At 44.8% G+C, this 22,995-nt stretch overlaps 1 protein-coding gene across 2 annotated transcripts in view; it reads right to left on the reverse strand.

The window, feature by feature from the left end:
* slc18b1 (solute carrier family 18 member B1) overlaps nucleotides 1–22,995 on the reverse strand; it is a 97,843-nt gene that overhangs the window by 28,106 nt on the left and 46,742 nt on the right. For both annotated transcript variants that reach the window (XM_038799364.1, XM_038799363.1), the window contains exons 7-8: nucleotides 14,624–14,760; nucleotides 10,353–10,454 (exon numbers count right to left, since the gene is read on the reverse strand). In XM_038799364.1, coding sequence (XP_038655292.1) covers nucleotides 10,353–10,454; nucleotides 14,624–14,760 — 239 coding nt within the window. The remainder of the gene's footprint in view (nucleotides 1–10,352; nucleotides 10,455–14,623; nucleotides 14,761–22,995) is intronic.

A 22,995-nucleotide genomic window follows, 5' to 3' on the forward strand; every position in this document is an offset into this window, starting at 1 on the left:
GGAGGGGTAGTAGATAAAGAGAAAGAGCGACAAGAGTTCCAGAGAGAGAGAGAGAGAGTTTTAGGCATCTAAACTTTGTTCTGAACTATTCACAGTCTTTGTATTCAGACTTTGACTTCAGACCTTGACTTGTTACGAGCTGTGATTATTTGAAAGCTTCAAATTGTCTACGCATTGTCTTTTAAAGATTATAGTTTGAGTACAGTTAACAATTTTTTTCTTTTCAAAGGCTATAATTTTAATCAGGGTGCAAAATCACGTATGTAAAATAAGAAAATATTAGTTTTATGGTGTTCAGTGGAGGTTAGGATAGTTGAAATACATATGACAAATATGGTGTTCAGTGGAGGTTAGGATAGTTGAAATACATATGACAAAATATGATCAAGCCGGTGTTTCATTAGTTCAGGGTTAAAACTTCCCTGACACAAATAATCATCAGTAGGGTGAAACTAAACTGTCTCACAAGCAGATGTTTTAATTATGAGATTGCAGAATGACTTATAAACAACAGATGGGTAAATGAAATATGTCCATGAGTTTCAATAATATATTGTGTTCCCTGAAAAACTTGATAACGGGAATTTGGCAGCACTCCAACTTTTACTCCCAGCCATTTGAGTGAAAATTTAAAAACAAGTTTCGAGATGCGAATGGCATCATTCCAATTATGCACCCACTATACGCCCCTTTTTGTCTCTGCAAGACAGTCAACCCTTTCAACAAGCTTTTGTGTGTAATCCAGAAGATGTCTTGACACTCCCATGCTGGTTTGCCTGCGAGTTCTGGCCTTTTAAATTCTGATAAAGTAAATGAACAGTCCACACAGCTGAAGATGCTTTTTAATTGGAACTTACAAATCTTAAGTTTTTGAATTTTCACCCTCTTAACGACCCAGGACCCAAGACCAACCCGGAGTGGGTGCAAACATGGGAAGATAGGGAAATTGAAATGAGTCAATATATCAAATGCTCGGTAACATGGTCACTTTAGTTTCGCAACAGGTGAACAACGCGGCCGGTGACGGAGAAGAAGGACAGGAGAGGTCCGTATAAAAGAAGGGGACCTGGTGTGTATCAGAAAACCCGGGAAAATCCCGTGGGCTGAGGGCATTCGCCAACTGGGAGGAACTACCTCCTAAATACCAGGCCATGAAGATATTTTTGACCAAGAAGAGTACTTAGAAGCTGAAATGTGAAACTGGGGGGGGAAGGGAACGAAAGAAAAACGCGCGGGTTTATAAGGGGCAAGGCAAAAATTGTATATAATGTACACCGCCCCTGGGAAGGACTTGAGACTCCGGCGGGTTGAGCCAAGGAGAATGGGGGGTCCTCACCTTCCTGAGACCTCAAGACCCCAACCAGGCGGGTATAGAACGCTTGGCAAAAGGGTTTTTTATTTTCTTTTCGCGCGCGTTTCAAAACATAGGGGGCGCGGGAAGTAATTGTTGTCCTCATACGAGGACAAAGGAGGGATTGTAAGGTATATTTCTGCAGCTGCTTCTAGCTCTGACTAAGGAGGGCGATGGGGGTGGCGGTTTAGATAACATTTTAGGTTAGCAACAGTACTGTGAGTGGGCAGCTATGTAACCCGCCCAAGGCCATTGCGCGCGGAACAACCTTTATCAGTGTGTGTAACTTGAGGCTCGGCAGAATGCGCCTTCTCCAGCCATAACTCAGATGGCTGTACGTGTTACAATCCTAAGTAAAAACTATCTACTTGATTGAAGCCTTACTGTGTCGACTCACTCATTGAACTGAGATTTAGCCTAACAACACGCTGCAACAACGGCTGAACGCCTCAATTTTAAAATTCTCATACTCATTTTCAAATCCCTCCCTGACCTTAACACTCCCTACCTTGGTAACCTTCTCCAGATCTAAAACTATCCGAGAATGATGTACTCCTCCAATTCTGACCTTTTGCGCATAAATATTTTCCTTCCACCATTGCCTTCAGTTGGCAATTCGACCTCACCTGACAGTGAAGAGAGGGAGACTCTGCAAAGAAAGTAATGTCATGCACTTTGTTTTGGTGTCAGCTGGGGTTTTGACACCCAAATGACACCTCGCCTCCATCGCAAAGCTGAAACCACTTTAAGGCCAATAAGGCTGATTTCTTTATGTTCAATGACTAAACAGAAAATTGCACAGTTCTGATTTTGGCAAAATCATGCAGTTCAAATAGGCAGAATATTTGGCCAAAGAAATGTGTATTAGGGTTACAAGTGCTAAACAGATAGAGATTTACATTAAAATTTAGCTATGTATTTCCAACTTTCTACTTAAGGACTTGCAACAATTATTAAATGTAAATATACAATCACTGCTTGTGTTAATAAATCCTTTGAAGCTAGGACACCTGGAGATCCTTGGGCTGCTGTCTATCCGAAGGATATAAAAGAAGTCCAAAGTTGCAGAGATGGTGAGGCAAAATATAGTTCTTGTCAAATGCAGCAAGTATATTTCCTTAGTTCACAAAACAATGTGAAAAGTAGGTGTCCCTGCTTTATGCTTACACAGCAGTCCAGGTAAATATACCCAACCTTTTTTTTGGAAGCAAACGTTATGACATTATAATTAAAAAATTCTTACTAAGCACAGGAGATGACTTCTGGAAAAATCGGAATGCCACTCAAGCTAAGTGAAAACCCACTGATTACCATCATCAAAACAAACATCCAGAGCTGGCTGCAAAGGAAATAAATAAAACACATTCTTAGAAATGGTTCTACTTTAAACTGGTTAGTATCATTCTTCTAATCCCCAAAATATGTTTTGATAAATTAAACGCTTGTCCCTCGCCCCATAAACTAATAACCAATGATGATTGAGTACCAGAACAACTATTTTTGTTCGATAGGTGGCCTGTTGATAGTTTGTAGGTTGAATACATACTTTAGATTGAATATATGCTTTAGTGATCAGAAAGAAAATGATCTTATTGAATGGTGAAGCAGGCTAAAGGGCCTCCTCCTATTTCGTGTATCTTAAATTTCTGTCTTACTGAGTGCAAAATATTAAGGTGCAAGAGAAGAACTTTCTAAATGTGATGAATGCCACAACTGTATCAACGGCACATTGGCACAGTGGCTAGCACTGCTGCCTCACAGTCCAGGGCCTTGGGTTTGATTCCGGCCTTTGCTGACTGTGTGGAGTTTGTACATTTTCCCCGTGCCTGTGTGGGTTTCCTTCAGGTGTTCTGGTTTACCCCCACAGTCCAAAGATGTGCAGGTTAGGTGGAGCTATGGGTGATCTCTCAGATGGTCGGTGCAGACTTGATGGGTCAAATGGCCTCCTTCTACATTGTAGGATTCCATATTCTATATGTAAAGTGCTTGACAACATACTTAAACTTTATCTGACATATTCAGCTTGACGTGTAGAAAAGACTGCACAATATGCAATTTTACCCACTTTGACTGCAGTAATCCTAGAATCTTACAGTATAAAAGTAGACCATTTGACCTATTATACCTATGTCATATCTAGAAGACCTATCCAATTAATCCTACTCCCCTTTACTTTCCCCATTGTCCAGAAATTGTCTTCCCTTCAATTTCCTTTAGAAAACTACTAATGGATTAGCTTCCACCACACTTTCAGGCAATATATTCTAGGTCACAACATATTGTTGCCATAAATATAAAGCTAATGAAACTTATTCAACAAAATACCACCATTTGATATGAAAAATGGGTGCTGGTCCCAACAAGAAAAGCTGAGAACAATAAGCCAACTTCCAACCAACATTAGCCACTTCCTGATTCTCTGGAATGGAGAGGAGTGAGAAACACAATAAATGAAAATTGAAAAATGAGAGCAAGTAGGATTTAACAAAGGCACTGCAGCAGTGAATGCCTTAGAATCACATAGAAAGGGGGATGCTTAAGAAACATGGGATGAAATGCAACTTCGGTTGGACATCATTTGTACAATGCACTGATCGTGGTTTTCCATTGACTTCAGTGGGGGAAAAAGAAGAGGAGGAGCACTCTGTCATTCCCCAGAACAAGCTAACTTATTCAGTAATAGTTAGGACTTAGTGCCTAGTTTGAAAACCCAGCACACCATATTACCAAGGCATAACCTTTCCAGCAGTTCTGTGATCTGTCAAGACGCTATCTGCCCATCTGCAACAGCACTCCCTCATGTGGAGCAAGGAATCATTGACAGCAACTTCTGGATTTAACTGCTTAGGTGGGAATGCCAAAAGCTGCTGACAGTTACACAAGATAATGACGGCGAATACTGACGGTATTTCCATCATTAAAACCACAAATAAGGGCAGCACGGTGGTGCAGCCGTTAGCACTGCTGCCTCATGCCTCAGGTTTGATCCCGGTCCTGGGTCACTGTCCGTTTGGAGTTTGCAAATTCTCCCGTGTCTGCTTGGGTTTCACCCCCACAACCCAAAGATGTGCAGGGTGGATGGATTGGCCACGCTGAATTGCCCCTTAATTTGAAAAATGAATTGGGTATTCTAAATTTATATTAAAAATTAAAACCACAAATGGAGGTGCACAGTATGCAATGAATGGCTGTAAATAAAGATTATTAAGTAAGTAAAGACTAGACTCCCATATACTATTTTGCATCATACGGATATGCCATTAATAACAAGGATTTAATAAAGGCACAGCAGCAGTGAATGCCTTAGAATCACATATAGAAAGGGGGATGCTTAAGAAACATGGGATGAAATGCAACTTCAGTTGGACATCACTTGTACAATGCACTGATCGTGGTTTTTCCATTGACTTCAGTGGGGCGGGGAAGAAAGAGGTGGAGGAGCACTCTGTCATTACCCAGAACAAGATAACTTGTTCAGTAATACTTTAAACTTACTCTGTGTGGCACTAACAATTATACTCAAAGATGAGAGACAAGTTCAATCGAGGCTTTATTGCTGTGTGATGCTATTCCTCTGTCTGCAACTGAAGACTAGAGTCTGAGTGACTCACACATATTTATACACAAGCTCCCTGTGGGCGGAGCTAGCCAGCAGAGGCTTACCGGAGGAACCTGTATTACAGGTGCAGCCATACATCCCCCTACTGCAATATGCATACCTACAGTGGTTATCACCACACTCTACAAGTTTAAAAAGACAGAACCCAAAGAATACAGATACATCAAGGCAACAAAACTCCACATCCTCAGAATCATTGTGACATGTTGAACTTGAGGATATTTGCCTTTGGACAAAGAAACCATATATGGTGGTGTATAAAACAAAGCTTATATGCAAAAGGAAATGGCCAGAGTGTGGTGGCTAGGGGATTGTCACAGTAACGTCATTGCAGTGTTAAGGTAAGCCTATTTGTGACACTAATAAAGATAATTATATTTATAATAATGATAATAATCTTTATTGTCACAAGTAGGCTTACATTAGCACTGCAATTAAGTTATTGTGAAAAGACCATAGTCGCACATTCCGGCACCTGTTCGGGTACACAGAGGGAGAATTCAGAATGCCCAAATTACCTAACAGCAAGTCTTCGGGAATGTGGGAGGAAACCGGAGCACCCGCAGGAAACCCACGCAGACACAGGGAGAACGTGTAGACTCCGCACAGACAGTGACCCAAGCCGGCAATCGAACCTGGGATCCTGGAGCTGTGAGGTAACAGTGCTAACCATTGTGCTACCGTGCTGCCCGATTTGCAATTATATAATTTATTTCATGGTCACAGAATATCCGAAACACTGCACAGCCAATGAAGTACTTTTGAAATGTGATCACTGTAATGATATGCATAAGATATTCTGTATGTTAATATGTTAGACCTCCAACTCACCAGGTGGCAGTAGAACTACACCACATGATACTGCAACCTCGAAGTCTGGTGAAGAGTCGTTGTAGATGGACATATTTTGTATTAGCTTGTATTCTAGTTGTTAACAGTTAATTAGTAGTATTAGTATTGTTTTCTACCCACGTTATTGTAATTTAATAAATCTTTAGAGCACCCAATTCATTTTTTCCAATTACGGGGAAATTTAGCGTGGCCAATCCACCTACTGTGCACATCTTTGGGTTGGGGGGGGGGGGGGCGAAACCCATGCAAACACGGGGAGAATGTGCAAACTCCACACGGACAGTGACCCAGAGCCGGGATCGAACCTGGGACCTCGGCGCCGTGAGTAATTTAATAAATCTTAACTAATCACGAACTAGACATTCTTTGAGCACTGATTCAAGCATTGCAACATGAAACCAGAAGTGGTGATCTACGAATTGAAGATCTGAAGTAAAGAACTTTGGAAATGGTACTACTAAAAAAAATCTACTAATCGACGAAGTGAATCAACAGAATACATCTCAATGCTCTACTGGTCACCAAGGAAAAAGCTGGATAGCTTGAAAACATCACAAATTCTTCATGTAACTGGTAACATAGATGCAAATTGGGGTGCTTTTAAGCAGCAGTTTACCTTGTACATAGCATGTATAAGTTTACAGGCACAGTCTAATGAGTGAAAAATAGCATTGCTATTTTTAAAATAGCAGGTCCACAGGCTATCACTATGTTAGTATTTGAGTGAGGCAGATAGAAAAGTTCGATGAGCACTGTATCCCCAAAGAAGAACAAAAATTTTGAAAGGCACACAGCAGACAGGCGAGTCGTTCGACACTTTTCCCAAGGATCTAAAATTAAAGGCTCAGACTTGTAATTTTGCCACATTAAAATCATCAATGATTAGGGATCAAATTGTATTTGGCATAAAAAACAATAAAGTTTGTGAATGTCTTTTGAGGGAGAATGAGCTTCAGCTCAAAAATGCAAAAAAAATGTCATGCCAGCGAGTTAGCTGCACAGCAAATCAACACGTTAAACACGAGAAGTTTAGGTGTGAAAATCAGGAATGAAGCCAACACCATAAACGTTGTGACGCACCCAAAACCAAACGTGGTCTCAACAGCGGTGGCCATTTTAAGCGATTGCCAGACGCCACCATTTTGTGTAAGCAGTATGGAAATAGGCACTTACAGAGGCAGTGTCCCACCTTTGGGAAACGTTGCACATTTGGGAGGTATTGGACCGTATAAGGGGTATGAAGTCTGGGGTCCGATGGTTACCCAGCGGAATTCTGAGAGTTCATGATGGACATTGCACCCCATCTCTTGGGGGCGTTTCACGAGGCGTTGGAGAAGGGGGAGCTGCCAGAGGCGATGACACAGACAACGATCACACTGATATCAAAGAAGGGAAAAGATCAGTTGTAACGTGATCTTGAGCCCATCGAGAGCCCAGGTACCAGAGGTAGTGGTGTCCGTGGATGGGGAGAAGGCATTTGAACGGGTGGAGTGGTAGTACCTGTTTGAGGTCCTGGGAAGGTTCGGGTTTGGGCAGAGGTTTGCGGCATAGGTGCGCCTGTTATACGTGGCACGGGTGCGGACCAACGACATGGGCTCCTGAAATTTTGAACTGCAAAGGGGAACAACGCAGGGGTGCCCACTGTCGCTGCTGTTGTTTGCGCTCGCGATAGAGCCTCTGGCAATGGCTCTTCACGGGTCGACAGAGTGGCGAGGGATTACAAGAGGACGAAACGAATATTGGGTGTCACTACACGCGGACGATCTACTATTGAATGTTTCGGACCCACTGGAGAGTATGGAGAGTATTAAGGGCCTGTTGGGGAAGTTTGGGGCGTTCTCGGGACATAAGCTAAATGTAGGGAAAAGTGAAGTGTTCCGGGTGAACAAGATGGGTCAGCGGGCCAAACTAGGGGGGGATGCCATTCATGGTGGCCAGAGACAGGTTTAGATACATGGGGACTCGGGTAGAGAGGGAATGGGTGATGCTACATAAATGGAATCTAGCAAAGCTGGTGGAAGAGGTTAGGGAGGAATTGCAGTGGTGGGACATGCTGCACTTGACTCTGGCAGGGAAGATCCAAGCGGTGAAGATGACCATTCTGCTGAGATACCAGTTTATATTCCAGACACTTCCGATCTTTGTACCGAAGGCATTCTTTTGAAAACTAGATATGATTATCTCAGACTTTGTATGCGCAGGGAAAGTGCTGAGGGTTGAGAGGAACCTGTTACAGAGACAGAAGTAGAAGGGAAGGTTGGTGTTGCCGAATCTGCTACATTATTACCGGGTAGCGAATGTGGAGAAGGTGAGATGGTGGTGGGAAGGAGAGAGGGCACAATGGATTAGCATGGAGGAAGAATCCAGTCGGGGGTCCAGCTTGAGGGCTATGGTGACGATGGCATTGCCAATGGCGCCAAGGAAGTACGCGGAGAGCCCCGTGGTGCAGTCCACAGTAAAGGTGTGGAACCAGCTGAGGAGGCATTTCAGGATAGAAGGGAGGATGTCTGTGCTGGCGCCGCTGCGCGAAACCATGGTTTTGAGCCTTGGGGGGGGGGGGGGGGGGGGGGGGGGGGGGGTGGAGAAATAGATGGTATAGAGGTTTACAGCATGAAAACAGTCCCTTTGACCCAATTTTTCCATGCCGCCCAGTCGTTACCACGAAGCTAGTCCCAATTGCCCGCATTTGGCCCATAACCCTCTATACCCAGCTTTCCCATATAACTGTCTAAATGCTTTTTAAAAGACAAAATTGTACCCGCCTCTACTACTGCCTCTGGCGGATCGTTCCAGATGCTCACCACCCTCTGTGTAAAAAACACTGCCCCTCTGGACCCTTTTGCATCTCTCTGCTCTTACCTTAAACCTCTAGTTTTTTCTTTACTGTCCACTATGCCATCAATCTTGGTGTCATCTGCAAACTTATTAACCATGTCTCCTAAATTCTCATACAAATCATTAATATAAATAACAAATAACAATGGACCCAGCACTGATCCCTGAGGCACACTGCTGGTCACAGGCCTCCAGTTTGAAAACAACCTACCACAACCACCTCTTCTGTCGTCAAGCCAATTCTGTATCCAATTGGCTACCTCACCCTGGATCCTGTGAGAAAGGGCTGGTTTAGCTCACTGGGCTAGACACCTGGTTTGTGATGCAGAACAAGGCCAGCAGCACGGGTTCAATTCCCATACCAGCTTACCCAAGCAGGCGCTGGAATGTGGCGACTAGGGGCTTTTCATAGTAACTTCATACTTGTGACAATAAAAGATTACTATTATTTAACATTATGCAACAACCTACCATGCGGTTCCTTGTCAAAGGTATGTACAGGTAGTGGAGAGAAGTGAGGTTGGTTAAGGTGAGGGATCTGTATCTGGAAGAAGGGTTTGCCAGTATAGAGGAACTGAAGGAGAGGATAGAGCTCCCGAGAGGAAGTGCATTTAGTTACCTGCAGGTAAGGGACGTCGCACGGAAGGTTTGGAAAGAGTTTCCCAGTTTGCTGAGGTACACCCTGTTGGAGCTACCACTGCTTCCGGATGTGGAAGGAGAGGGCAGGATCAGAGATGTATATGGGTGGCTGGGAGAGTGTAGATGTGAGCAGGTGCTGAAGATTAAGGAGATGTGGGGGGAGCAGCTGGGAGGGAGATAAACTGGGGAGTATGGAGTTAGGCGCTACGAAGGGTAAATCACCTTTGGTCTGCGAGGATGAGACTGATACAGTTCAAGGTGGTACACAGGTTACATATGTCTTGGGCAAGAATGAGTGGGTTCTTCCAGGGAATGGCAGACGAGTGTGAGAAGTGTGGGCGGGGACCAGCGAATCACGCACATATGTTCTGGGGCTGTGGAAAGTTGGAGAGATTCAGGTCGGGAGTATTCTTGGTGCTAATAAGAATAGTGGGGGAGGAGGTTGAACCGAACCCTTTGGTGGTGATATCTGGGATATTGGAGAGGCCGGAGCTGATGAAGGTCATTGTTGCGGGCTTCGCCTCTCCGATTGCCTGATCACTAATGTTATTGGAATGGTGGTCAGCATCGCCACCGGGGGTAGCGGCCTGATTGGGGGACGTATATGACTCTCATTGATTGGAAAAGATTAAGTACGAATTAACGGGTTCAGTGGAGGGCTTCGAGGCAAGGTATGGGATGTTTGTGAGAGTATTTGAGGAGCTGTTTGTCGCGGGGGGGGGGGGGGGGGGGGGGGGAAGTCTTGCTCCCAGAATTGTTTATGTTTTTGTAACCTCTTATATAAGTTTGGAAAAAATACATTAAAAAAAAGGTTTTAGAAATAGCTTTTGAAATAAGACTCCAATTGTCGGACCATTTATTTATATTCACACACTGAAATTAAGATTTGATTTACAGTAGTTTTTAAAGCAAAATTTTAAAATCAAATTTATTTAAGCATTGACTAACAAAATCAATAGAACTGATGAGAAAGTTTATCATAATGATAAAGAATCTGCATTTAGGAAAGAGATGTTTAACAACACAAAAGACATCCAAGCTAGACTGCGTACTTACTGGTATCCTGTCACTTAAATATCCAAGTAATGGGGAGGATACAGCATATGACAGAGCGAATCCCAAGAATACTAATCCTACATATCCAGGTTGTAAGCCGAACTGAAGAATAAACAAAAAAGACTATATATTCAACAAATTTTAACCAAAGTAACCTTCAGTTGGATATAATTCAACAATCAAAATATTGAACAATTTGCAATTCAGCAAGTTGCTCACGTCACCACTGAAAATTCGCATCACTGTTTTTAAAAAAAAACGTCACCCAAAGAAGATAATAATAATAATCGTTTATTGTCACAAGTAGGTTTCAATAAAGTTACTGTGAAACGCCCCTAGTTGCCACATTCCGCGCCTGTTTGGGGAGGCTGGAATTGAACCGTGCTGCTGGCCTTGTTCTGCATTACAAGCCAGCTGTTTAGTCCACTGTGCTAAACAAGCCCTCGGTATCTTCCACTTGATTTCTGGAGTTTAAAATGGGGATGAGAAGGGGCTGGTTTAGCACAGTGGCCTAAACAGCTGGTGTGGGTTCAATTCCCGTACTGGCCTCCCCGAACAGGCGCTGGAATGTGGTGACCAGGGACTTTTCACAGTAACTTAATTGAAGCCTACTTGTGACAATAAGCAATTATTATTATTATGTCGAGCAGATAAAAAAGGGCATTTGACCCAAATGGTCTATCCTACCACCCTACTTAATCTAACCTTATATTCCTTTCCTTTGGGTGAAGATGTTTATTCAGAATTCCTTATTGGATTTATTAGGGACTATCTTCTGGTCCAGAGCTTTGGAATGTCCACAAGGTTTTTAAAGAATTATTTTATGGGGTGTGCATTTGTTGTCAACTCATCTCAGGAGGACAGTTGTTGCGAGTCTAGAGTAAGAATGGCAGATTTCCTTTCCTAAAAGACATTACTGAGCCAGATTTTTGAGACTAACTTTCAATTCCAGATTTATTAACGGAATTAAATTTCCACCAGCTGCCATGGTGGGACTTGAACCTCTGTCAACAGAGCATTAGACTGGATTTCTCGGCTCACTAGTCCAGTGACATTACCACGACATCACCATGTCCACTAAGAAAGTGGAAACATATTCCTATCACCATCTTATCGAAACCCTTCATGATTTTAAAGGCCTCCATTAGGTCAAACCAGAGACTTCTCTTTTCCAGAGAAAATAGTCCCAGCATGTTTCAGTTTTCCTGATTTACCCGCTGTGCTGGTATCATCCTTCCAAATATTTCGGATAAGTATTTGTTCTATTATACCATGATTGATCTGTACATCAAATCCATATCCTATGCTTTGTTATTAAACATCCGTCAATCTCAGTCTTAAACATTTCGATTCACTCAGCATCCACATACTTTTGAGGATAAAGAGTTCCAAATTTGCACTATCTTTGAATATAAAAGCGTTTCCTGATTCACTTTTCAATGAAGTCAGCTCTCAGAGGTTTACAGCATGGAAACAGGCCTTTCAGCCCAACTTGGACATTCCAAAGGTCTTGCTAAAGTCCATGTAGACAGGGTCGACTACACTGCCCTCATCTACCTTCTTGGTTACCCCTTCAAAATGTTCTGATTTTCCACTCACCGAGCCATGCTGACTGTCTTAATCAGTCTTTGCCTCTCTAAATGTCTGTAGATCGTGTCTCTCAGAATACCTACCACAGACGTTAGGGTCACGTGTCTGTTGTTCCCAGGCTTTTCCCTGCAGCCTTCTGAAACAAAGGCACAACATTTGATACCCTCCAATCTTCAGGCACCTCACCTGTGGCTGTCGACGATTCAAATACTTCTGCTAGGGGGCCCACAATTTCCTCCATAGCCTCCCACAATGTCCTGGGATACATTTCATCAGGTCCCGGGGATTTATATACCTTGATGTTCTTTCAGACTTCCAGCACCTCCTTCTCTGTAATATGTATACTCATAAAATCTACAGTGCAGGAGGCCATTCGGCCCTTCGAGTCTGCACCGGCCCTTGGAAAGAGCACCACACTTAAGTCCACACTTCCAATCTATCCCCATAACCCAGTAACCCCACTTTTGTGCAGGCCACGAAGAATCCAGCATGAGCTTCTTCTTCCCCCTCATTGGGGAAACTCATACTCATTGAGGAATGTGGGGTTGCCATTAGTCCCCAGCCAGTAGTAATCAGGCAGGTTATAACATCCCTCCCTCTAAAGTCCAAGGAATCCACCGAAGACCTTGGCAAAGGAGAGCATCGGACTCGTTTTGCCGCAGGCTGGACACCATTTGCATGAGGCGCTGGATCTGGCAGCGTGTAACGAGAAGGAGAACAGCGCATTTGTGGTGAACGGCGTAACGGTTGTACAGCCACGGGCCGTGGGATTGAGGGCTCTCAACCGCCCCCCCCCCCCGGAGGCGTCCTGCGTCTCATCTCGGAGCCGGAGTCCACTGCCTCCGTCACCTTGGCGTCCCTATCTCCACGCGGTTTTGCAACGACCTGCACAGGCTTTTGAGTGTGGCACCAGAGGAAGATCGTTAGGATGGTCCTCCACTGTGTCTGGTCTCTGCGGCTGTATAAGTGAGCTCCGGGGGCGGGGAATCTTTGGAAGAGGCGATCTTCTGGACCGAACGTGAAGCTGTAAACCTCTACATGCTTGTGCTGGTAAAAGTTAAGGGCCGGTTGGTCGGAAGATACCTGCAGGTACCCACTGGGCACCACCAGCAAAATTTCAAATGAACACTGGGTCACCAGGGCAAACTGCCGAACTGGCCGCTGCCGAGAATGGCGATGCCCCTGCCGTTCTCGAGTATGGTGCACTTTTGCGCCAATGTCTGGGAAAACCATGCTAAGGCGGGTGTGAAATCTCCGGCCCATTACCCATGGTGGTCCTATATGAAAACAAAAAACAAGCCAGTCTAATGTCCACAGATCCGGAACACTACTTCTTTAGGCCCCGTTTGAATGTCTGCACTGCGCAAGTGCGGATATGGCGTATGCCATTCAGCTTCATGCACCTCGCAAACTCCTCACTTGTAAAAGGAGTGATGCGGGCATCTTGACCCATGGCCGATACCTTTGCCCACCAAGGCCTCCACCACCACTGTGCAGTGTTGGCACACATAGTTGGCACCACCTCCTGCCTCTGCAGGTGGTTGGACTCCTCCAACTGCACCAGTAGGCACTGGATGGTTGCTGACACCCCCTCATTCAGCCCCCAGCTCTGTGACTGCATCTCCACTATATCGATGGTCCTTCTTTTCCAGAAGCCGAAACCCGTCCGGACGGCAGATAGTTCCTCCTCCGACTGTCCACTTCCTCAGGGGTTCCTACCTCCAGCTGATGTACCGCAGCATGTGTGTGGTGTGTACCAGATAGCGCCCCAGGAACCTCTTCACCAACATGCCCAACTGAGGCGAGTGTCTCTGGGATGGTGGAGGATGTTGGAGACAGCTGTGTTGGGAAGTCAGTGTTATCTCCGGACTGGCGCTCCGGGGTGGCTCAGGCTGCAGCTTGAAGGCTCCCACAGCTGTCCATGTCCCCTTCCTCGCTGTTATCCGCTTGGTGTTGGGGTAGGGGGACATCAGAATGGCCTGCGTCATCGCCAGGCGAACCTGCAAGACACAAGGCATGATTGGATTGCGGGTTGGAGTGGTGACACACATGCCATGGGGGACCGCAGCTCAGTGGGGTCTCACCTGCTTGCCCGATGCCAACCTCTGCCTCGCTGATTACCCTCTCTCCGGGCCCACCAACCAGGCTTCCAACATGGTCTCCAGCTTGGCATCTGTAAACAGGCATATCGCTCTTCATGCTGCCATCTTGTTGGCTGGGATGAGTGTGTGGGGAGTGGACTGCTAATATGTGACTGCCTCTCAAGTGTCAATCCCAACTCCGGGGTAAATACATACATGCATACATACAATTTACAGTGCAGAAGGAGGGTATCTGGCACCGGTTCTCATGTGATGCCGGTGCTATCCCATTATCAGTTGATTAATTGCACTGGGAGTGGCCCCAATTTTGCTGTCATAGGAATCCACCGATTAAATCTCTGAAATGGAGATCCAACCCTTGTATTTTTAAAATTTATTTTATGGGAGGTGGGCATTGTTGGCTAGGCCAGCATTTGTTGCCAATCTCTAATTGTCTTGGAGAAAGTGGTGGTGAGCCACCTTCTTCAACTGCTGAAGTTTCCCGTGTTATTAGGAAAGGATTAGATCACCAGAGACTTCCTAAACTTAAGGAAACACAAAAAATACAACACAAAGAAATTCAAAGGAAGGAATTCTTACCTTCTCAGTCACAAACAGTGACACGGTCGGATCCAGAAAGCCAATGCAAGAACTTATAGAACATAGAAGTAGGCACACTAAAGCTATTTTGGGAATTGTAATTAAATTCCAGAATGACTCTTTGCTGGCAATTCCATCTGTAAAACCAAAACATTGATCACATAGTCAGTACAGACCTTGAGCATTACTGAAAAAGTAGACTTTTTTTGATGTCCCTTTCCTTTAAGCCCCATCTTAACCATGACTGGTTCTGCATAATACAAACTGCCCAAATGGTTGGGAGACTTGTTACAACCAGTTTTGAGCAGATTTGCCAGATACACACTGAAGGATTCCTTCACATTTGCAGGACTTGCATATCAATGGCAGTGCTGTGTCAATATTGCTCAATTGACATTGCTGGCCTATTCACCAATGCTACACTTAAAGAAGCCATGGATATATATGCTGCAGCACCATAAAATGGTAATGTACACCCGCTACCATTGGGTGAATCAGTATTCATTGAACTTATGAACTCGGAAACTTGTGCAGTTGAGTTCAGTTTTAATAAGACCGCTTATGCCCAACTAGATGGTGTTGACATGGAATCCCCTCTCACAAACATCTTTGTTGGCTTCCATGAGAAATGTGACTTCGATGGAATGACACCTCATCTCCTACGCCTAGCATATTTCATCAATGTGGATGATATGTTTGTTATATCTAAATCTGCAGCTGCATATCATAATTTCCATACGTGTCTTATTAGGCTTCATCCCGCATTCAAATTTACATTTGAAATGGAACAATCAAATTAGCTCCCTTTCATTGATGTACTAGTTGAGAAATCTGCCAGGGATTCTCTACCACAGTCTGTTGTAACCCTACCTTCACTGGTCAATATACGAGTTGGGATTCTTGCAGTATAAACATTGTGGGAAATATTAAAACCAATTTTGTGGGAAAATATTAACGCCAAGCTTTGAAAATATTGTAACTGTGGGAAAGTCAAATAAAGAATTAGTTGGGTTGTAGATGAAATACAAGTTTGTATTGTTCTGAGTCAAGATTGGATTATACATTTGCAGTTTGGCGGTGCTAAAAGTGAAGTGTTACACCAGCCTTTCAGGATACATACTGCAAATGTGCAGAGCAGCTTGGTTAGATACCAGTGTGAGTGATGGTATGGAGCACCATTCAGAAGACACAATTCAAACCTGTAAGCCAATTAGAGGCAGAGGAGGGGGAGGGGGTACAAGAAAGTGCAAGTAAAAGCTCTTGGTGCACGTGGTGCCCTCTCTCTTCTTTGTTCTCTTCCTTATGCCCCACTGGGCTTTTGTTTCTTTTGCTTGTATTTAAACGTGTATTAATCACGTTTTTGCAATAAGCTCAATCTCAAACTACCACCGGACCCCATCTCTTATTAGAAGATAAGACATCCTACAATTTGGTGCTGCAAGCAGGGTCGCTAGAGGAAAAGGAATCAGAGATCTGGATATTATGAAATGAAATGAAATGAAATGAAAATCGCTTATTGTCACGAGTAGGCTTCAATGAAGTTACTGTGAAAAGCCCCTAGTCGCCACATTCCGGCGCCTGTCCGGGGAGGCTGGTACGGGAATTGAACTGTGCTGCTGGCCTGCTTTAAAAGCCAGCGATTAGCCCTATGAGCTAAACCAGCCCCTAATAGACCGATATTAGGCCTTGAAGGTAAGGACACCACTTTATAAAAAAATGTTCTCAGATGTTTAGTAACCTTCTTATGCGACCTCGAACGTCTCCAGTAAGGTAGTCGGCTCAAGTCCCGAACAAAGGTCTAGATTTCGGAAGTATACAGGATAGATAAACCGGCCGGGCTGAAAAGCCCCACGGCTTGAAAAGGAAAAGCTTAATTCAGAAAAGTTGAAGATAGGAGCGGGAGGCGGCCATTCGGCCCTTTGAGCCTGCTCCGTCATTCATCACGATCACAGTCCAAAGATGTGCAGGTTAGGTGGATTGGCCATGATAAATTGCCCTTAGTCCAAAATTGCCCTTAGTGTTGGGTGGGGTTATGGGGATAGGGTGGAGTTGTTGACCTTGGGTAGGGCGCTCTTTCCAAGAGCTGGTGCAGACTCGATGGGCTGAATGGCCTCCTTCTGCACTGTAAATTCTATAATTCTATGATGCCTGATTGTCCAACTCAATAGCCTAATCCTGCTTTCTTCCCATAACCCTTGATCCCATTCACTTCCAGCGCCATACCTAGCCACCTCTTGAATGTATTTCATGTCTTAGCTTCGACTACTTCCTGTGGTAATAAATTCCACAGGCTCACCACTCTTTGCGTGAAGAAATGTCTCCTCATCTGTGTCCTAAATGGTCCATCCTGAATCCTCAGACTGTGACGCCTGGCTTTGGACACACCCACCATCAGGACTATCCCCCCTGCATTCACCCTATCTAGTCCTGTTAGAATTTTATAAGTCTCAATGAGATCCCCCCCCTCATTCGTCTGAACTCCAGCAGAAACAATCCTAACGTAGTCAACCTCTCCCCATAAGTCAGTCCCGCAATCCCCAGAATCAGCCTGGTAGACCTTCGCTGCACACCCTCGAGAACAAGAACATCCTTCCTCAGAAAAGGAGACCAAAACTGCACACAATATTCTAGGTGTGGCCTCACCAAGGCCCTGCATAATTGCAACAACACATCCCTGCTCCTGTACTCGAAACTCTCGCAATGAAAGCCAACATACTATTTGCCTTCTTTGCCGCCTGCTGCACCTGCATGCTTATCTTCAGCAGCTGGTGCACAAGGACACCCAGATCCCATTGCACACTTCCCTCTCCCAATTTACAGCCATTCAGATAGTAATCTGCCTTCTTGCTTTTGCTTTCAAAGTGAATAACCTCACATTTATTCAAATTATACTGCATCTGCCATTGATTTGCCCACTCACCCAACCTGTCCAGATAATGCTGAAGGACCTCTGCATCCTCGTCACAGTTCACCCTCCCACTCAATTTAGTATCATCTGCAAACTTTTGAGATGTTTTGTTCCCTTGTTCAAATCATTAACATATATTGTAAATAGCTGCCAACCAGTTTTCTATCCATCACAATACACTTCCCCCAATCCTATACGCTTTAATCTTGCACGATAATCTCTGCATAAATCCATGCCAAAGTAACATAATTTAAGGCCAAAGTAAAGGAACTGAAGTCTGAAATCAAAGAACTGAAGAACAAATTGCGGAATAACCAGCAACACCACTGTAAAGGTCAGGGACACTCCTCCGATCTCCCATGAGTAAATCGTCCCATTTGTCCCTTACCTAGAAGAAACATAAGCGGAATAGCGAAAAACGCAGTTACACAAAGCTGGTCTAGAAACCGATTCTGAGTCCTGTAGCAACTCTAGCGGACAAAGTTCTTCAGAGGAAGAACCCTCCTTGGCGCGGCTCAATCCTCTGAAGAAAAAATTAAGTCAAAAGAAACTACTGAAAATATGGCAAGAAAACAATTAAAGCTGAATATGTCCAGTATTTTCACCATGTCCCAGCCGACCCGGAAAAAATTGAAAAATGATCGAAAGAATTGCCACACCCCAAGAAAGGGGGAATGAAAACATGGGAACAGTTAGAACGTTTAAAGGACATTTATAATCTCCACCCGTGGGACGAGGTACAGATCTTGACAGTAATGGTACCTAGGCGAGATGTTTTAAAAAGAGATTTGTGTCACCCTTGGGGACAAGGAGCAGTAACTGGGGACAGGGTAGGTTGCGATCAATGGTTAGCACTGGTGCTTCACAGCGCTAGGGTCCTAAGTTCAATTCCCGGCTTGGGTCACCGTCTGTGGTGAGGCTGCACGTTCTCCCAGTGTTTGCGTGGGTTTCCTCCAGGTGCTCCCGTTTCCTCCCACAAGTCCCGAAAGACGTGCTGTTAGGTAATTTGGACATTCTGAATTCTCTCTCTGTGTACCCGAACTAGCGGAATGTCGCGACTAGGGGCTTTTCGCAGTAACTTTATTGAAGTGTTAATGTAAACCTACTTGTGACAATTAACATTATTATTATGCACTGATCCAACAGCGGGGAGATAGATTGTATATCTCCATGAGAGTAGGTGATCAAGATATAGATTGCCTCCTGGATTCAGGGGCCGAATTAATATGTTTGCCCCTACGATATAAAAACGCTACCCCTAGATGACAAGATACAAATTGCCCACGGGACTGGGGGCCAGGTTTTGGTAATAAGAACTCAACCTATACTCATTGGGCTTGGCCCACACAAATTGACCACACCAATCTAGGTAAGCCCATGGGACAAGCCCTCAGGGCAAGTATGTCCTGACTCAATTGAATTCCTCGTTACATTTTGAAGACGGCCAGGTAACGTGGTCTATCAGAAGCCCGAAGGAGGAAGAGTTGGAAGAACATCCAACATTGGCCAAAGATAAGAATGACTGCGGTCTACTCCAGATGGAACCGGCTTCATTTACTGGGATTGCCCCACTGTGCATCAAACAGTACCCTATCAGCCTAATCTCTATTGCTGGCATCTTGCCAGTAATGCAACAACTAGAGGAGCAAGGTGTGCTGGTAAAAACACATGGTTCCTCTAATAGTCCTGTCTGGCCAGTACAGAAACCAAATGGAACTTGGCGTCTGACCATCGATTACAGGAAGGCTAACTAGTATATTGATTAGTGGGCCCCTTTGGTAACTGACCCCTCCACCATTTTTAATGCTCTACCGCTGGAACATAAAAAGGTTCTCGGTAATAGATATGGCAAATGGATTTTTATTGGTACCATAGCCACCCAAGATTCGACCGTTGTTCACCTTTGCCATCCAACAGCAACAGTACACCTGGACACGACCACCACAGAGTTTTCACAACAGCCCTACGATATTTCACATGGCCTCACAAAGCCATTTAAGAGAGAGTTACCTACCACGCATTCCACGGTTATCCAACATGTGGATGACATTCTGTTGATATCAAACATGGAAGAACAACACAAGCATATCTTGCTGGATCATCTCCACCCGAGAAGACACAAAGCCAGCATTGCCAAAGTACAAACTGCCCAAGCAAATGTTATGTACTGGGACAAGGATTTTGGAAGGAAAGAGAGAACTTACCCAGGATAGAACCACAGCCATTCGGGTTGCCACAGCCCACTACTATCCAAAAACTCAGGTCCTTTTTTAGGTTTGTGTAACTTTAACCGGAATTGGATTGACTCCGACACACAGCTGGCTCAGCTATTGTATGACCTTTTAAAGTGGAAGTGCAAATCCGAAGAAGTCATTGCCCTCATGAAAGAAGAGCTGGAGGCCTTCATTAATCTTAACAAAAAAGTTCCTTGTGTTCGGCACTGGCTCTGGGAATCCCTGACAATGGGAAGCCATTGTCCCCGAGAAAGAAGAATACATGACAGCAATACTGGTGCAAGAACATGTGCATCAACAGAGGCCCATTGGATACTATTCGAGAAAACAGGACACAGTAGCCCTTGGATGGGGAAGTTGCCTGAGAGCCATGGAGGCCATGTGTCAGGCTGTAATGACCACTGTGGGTCTAATCCTGGACCAAAAGCTAACCATCAAGTCCCCCACGCCGTACATATTCTAATGTCTATGAACAGAGTATCCCAGACTGCAGCCAGCTGGAAAAGATGGACAGTGATCCTGGAAGCCCTGAATCTCCACATTGTCCAGGCTAGCCCAATGAACCCATCGTCTATGCTCCCAAATCCCAAGGATCAAGAGGGGGGAGGAGAGGGGAATGGTGTGTGGAGGGGGGAGGAGAGGGGCATGGTGTGTAGAGATCTTGAACAAAATGGAGGAATCAAGTTTGGCAGCAGAGGAACCATTGAACGACCCAGACCATATCCTGTTTACAACGGCTCTTCCTTCCAAAAAACAGGTGGGCAGTCACAAGCCTACACGTGATTGTGGCAAAGTGTTGTCTGGCCTCCGGGACATCAGCCCAACAGGCTGAGTTATGAGCCCTGGCTGACATGATGATAGCAAAAGGACAGGCGGCTAACAAGGACAGACGGCTAACATCTATACATACTCACGGTACAGCTTTGGAGTTGTTCACAACTTTGGCCAGTTATGGCAGAGAAGAGGATTTCTCACTGTCGCCGGTACACCTGTCCGAAATGGGAGAGGCACGAGACTTACTGGAGGCCATACAACTACCACGGGAAGTGTCCACCTTGAAGTGTAAGGCTCATACAAAGAAAAATGCCGCAGAAGCGCAAGGAAACATCCTAGCCAACAAGACAGCAAAGATGTGCCTCACCATGTGCTTCTCCAGAAGAACCAACACAAACATGCAGACTAGGAGCAATCAGCCTGACTCGAGACCTACAGACAATGCAAGACGAGTGCTCTCGAGAGGAAAAATGGAGTTGAATTGAGGCAGGTATAAAACTATGTGATGAAGACATCTGCAGAAAAGAGGTACCGACAAGCCCAGTCGCGTCACAAGCACTGATGCCCTTTTAGCTCAACAGATCCATTCATGGGGACACTTGGCCCCGCAACAAATAAGGGCATGGTTTCAGAAACGCTGGTGGGGCCGGGGATTCAAAAAAAATGCGCCCAGTTGGTAGCAGACTGCTGTGTGATCTGCCAGAAGAACAATCCTGGACCTATCACAGTAGTGCCCCAACTGAGGTCCCCTGCCGGATCATTCCAGTACTTGCAGGCTGACTATATATCCCTTCCTTCATCTCACGGACACACCAACGTTCTCGTGGTCGGGAGGTTTTAAAGGTGGGTGGAAGCTGTTCTAATTAGAAGGGCTACAGACAATCACACAGCTAAAGTCCTATGCAAGGACTACATTCCCCGATGGGGAGTCCAGACCAGCATTGACTCGGACCAGGGAACCCACTTTACATGTGTTGCCTGCCAAAATGTCTGTACAGTAAGAAGTCTTACAACAGCAGGTTAAAGTCCAACAGGTTTGTTTCGAATCACCAGTTTTCAGAGCACTGCTCCTTCCTCAGGTGAATGAAGAGGGAGCTGCCTTCTGAAAGCTAGTAATTCGAAACAAACCTGTTGGACTTTAACCTGGTGTTGTAAGACTTCTTACTGTGCTCGTCCCAGTCCAACGCTGGCATCTCCACATCAAGAAGTCTGTAGATTACTAAAAATTACCAGGGACTTACACTGCCCTCATCACCCACAATCGTTAGGGCAATGTGGTGATATGCATCATTGTAAATACACAAGGGGTTAATGTAAGTACACGTAGACTAGCTAGACACTAGAGGGAGCACTAGAGACATGACACACAGACATTCAACCATGTCTTGTTATGCTTTTGGCGTAGCATAAGCTGCTTCCTTGATGTTCACTCTGACAAAGGAAGGTTCAGACGTGGAGATAACTTCAACACGTTTATTAAACTATTTACAATTTTCCTACTCGGATTCGCCACTACTGTTAATCCTGCTATAGCTACTCAGACTGACGAACCAGTCTGCTACAATCCACGTGGTGGGTGTGATATTGAATCCACCCTGTGTCTGTACTCACTGAGTGTCTCCACTGGAAAGAGGAATATCATGTGTGCTGTGTCCTTTTTATATGGGTTGGTGTAATGCCATCCTGTGGTAGTGTCACCTCTGTGTGTATCGTGAATGCCCATTGGTTGTGTCCTATCTTACTGACCTATTGGTTGAATGTCTGTGTGTCATGTCTCTGGTGCTCCCTCTAGTGTCTAGCTAGTCTACGTGTACTTACATTAATCCCTTGTGTATTTACAGTGATGCATATCACCACAGGCAAGTGGAACGAACAAACAGAACTCTGAAACAACGACTTGCCAAACATCATCAGGAAGGAATGCCATGTCCCCAGGCACTACCAATAGTCCTGTGCAGTATAAGGGCAACTCTGAATAGAACTATGGAAATCGTAACAGGGAGACCCGTGTCTCTGCCAGGAACCACTGATTTGAGAAAAGCTGATGCCTTATTAGAATATTGCGCCGGAATGTGGTGACTAGGGGCTTTTCACAGTAACTTCATTGCAGTGTTAATGTAAGCCTACTTACATTGACAATAAAGAGTATTCTTATTATTGCCAGAATCTAACAAATGCTATTAGTTCTGCTTCTCAACAGGTATCGGCAGCCTGGGGAGATCCACCAGAAGGAGGACACAACATTGTCCCTGGAATTTGGGTTTATGTGAGGACAGTACATAAAGAACCTTTGGATGCTAAGTGGGAAGAAACCCTATCACGTTCAACTGACCACCCAAGCAGCTGATAAAGTCCAGGGGAAGAAAGCTTCAATTCACGCATCTCACGTTAAACAAGCACACAGTGATTAAAACTCCTCTCTTAAAAGGACAATTCTTGCTGCCAATATGTTTAAC

This window comes from Scyliorhinus canicula, chromosome 6, assembly GCF_902713615.1.
Source record: "Scyliorhinus canicula chromosome 6, sScyCan1.1, whole genome shotgun sequence".
In the NCBI taxonomy this organism is placed as follows: Eukaryota; Metazoa; Chordata; class Chondrichthyes; order Carcharhiniformes; family Scyliorhinidae; genus Scyliorhinus; species Scyliorhinus canicula.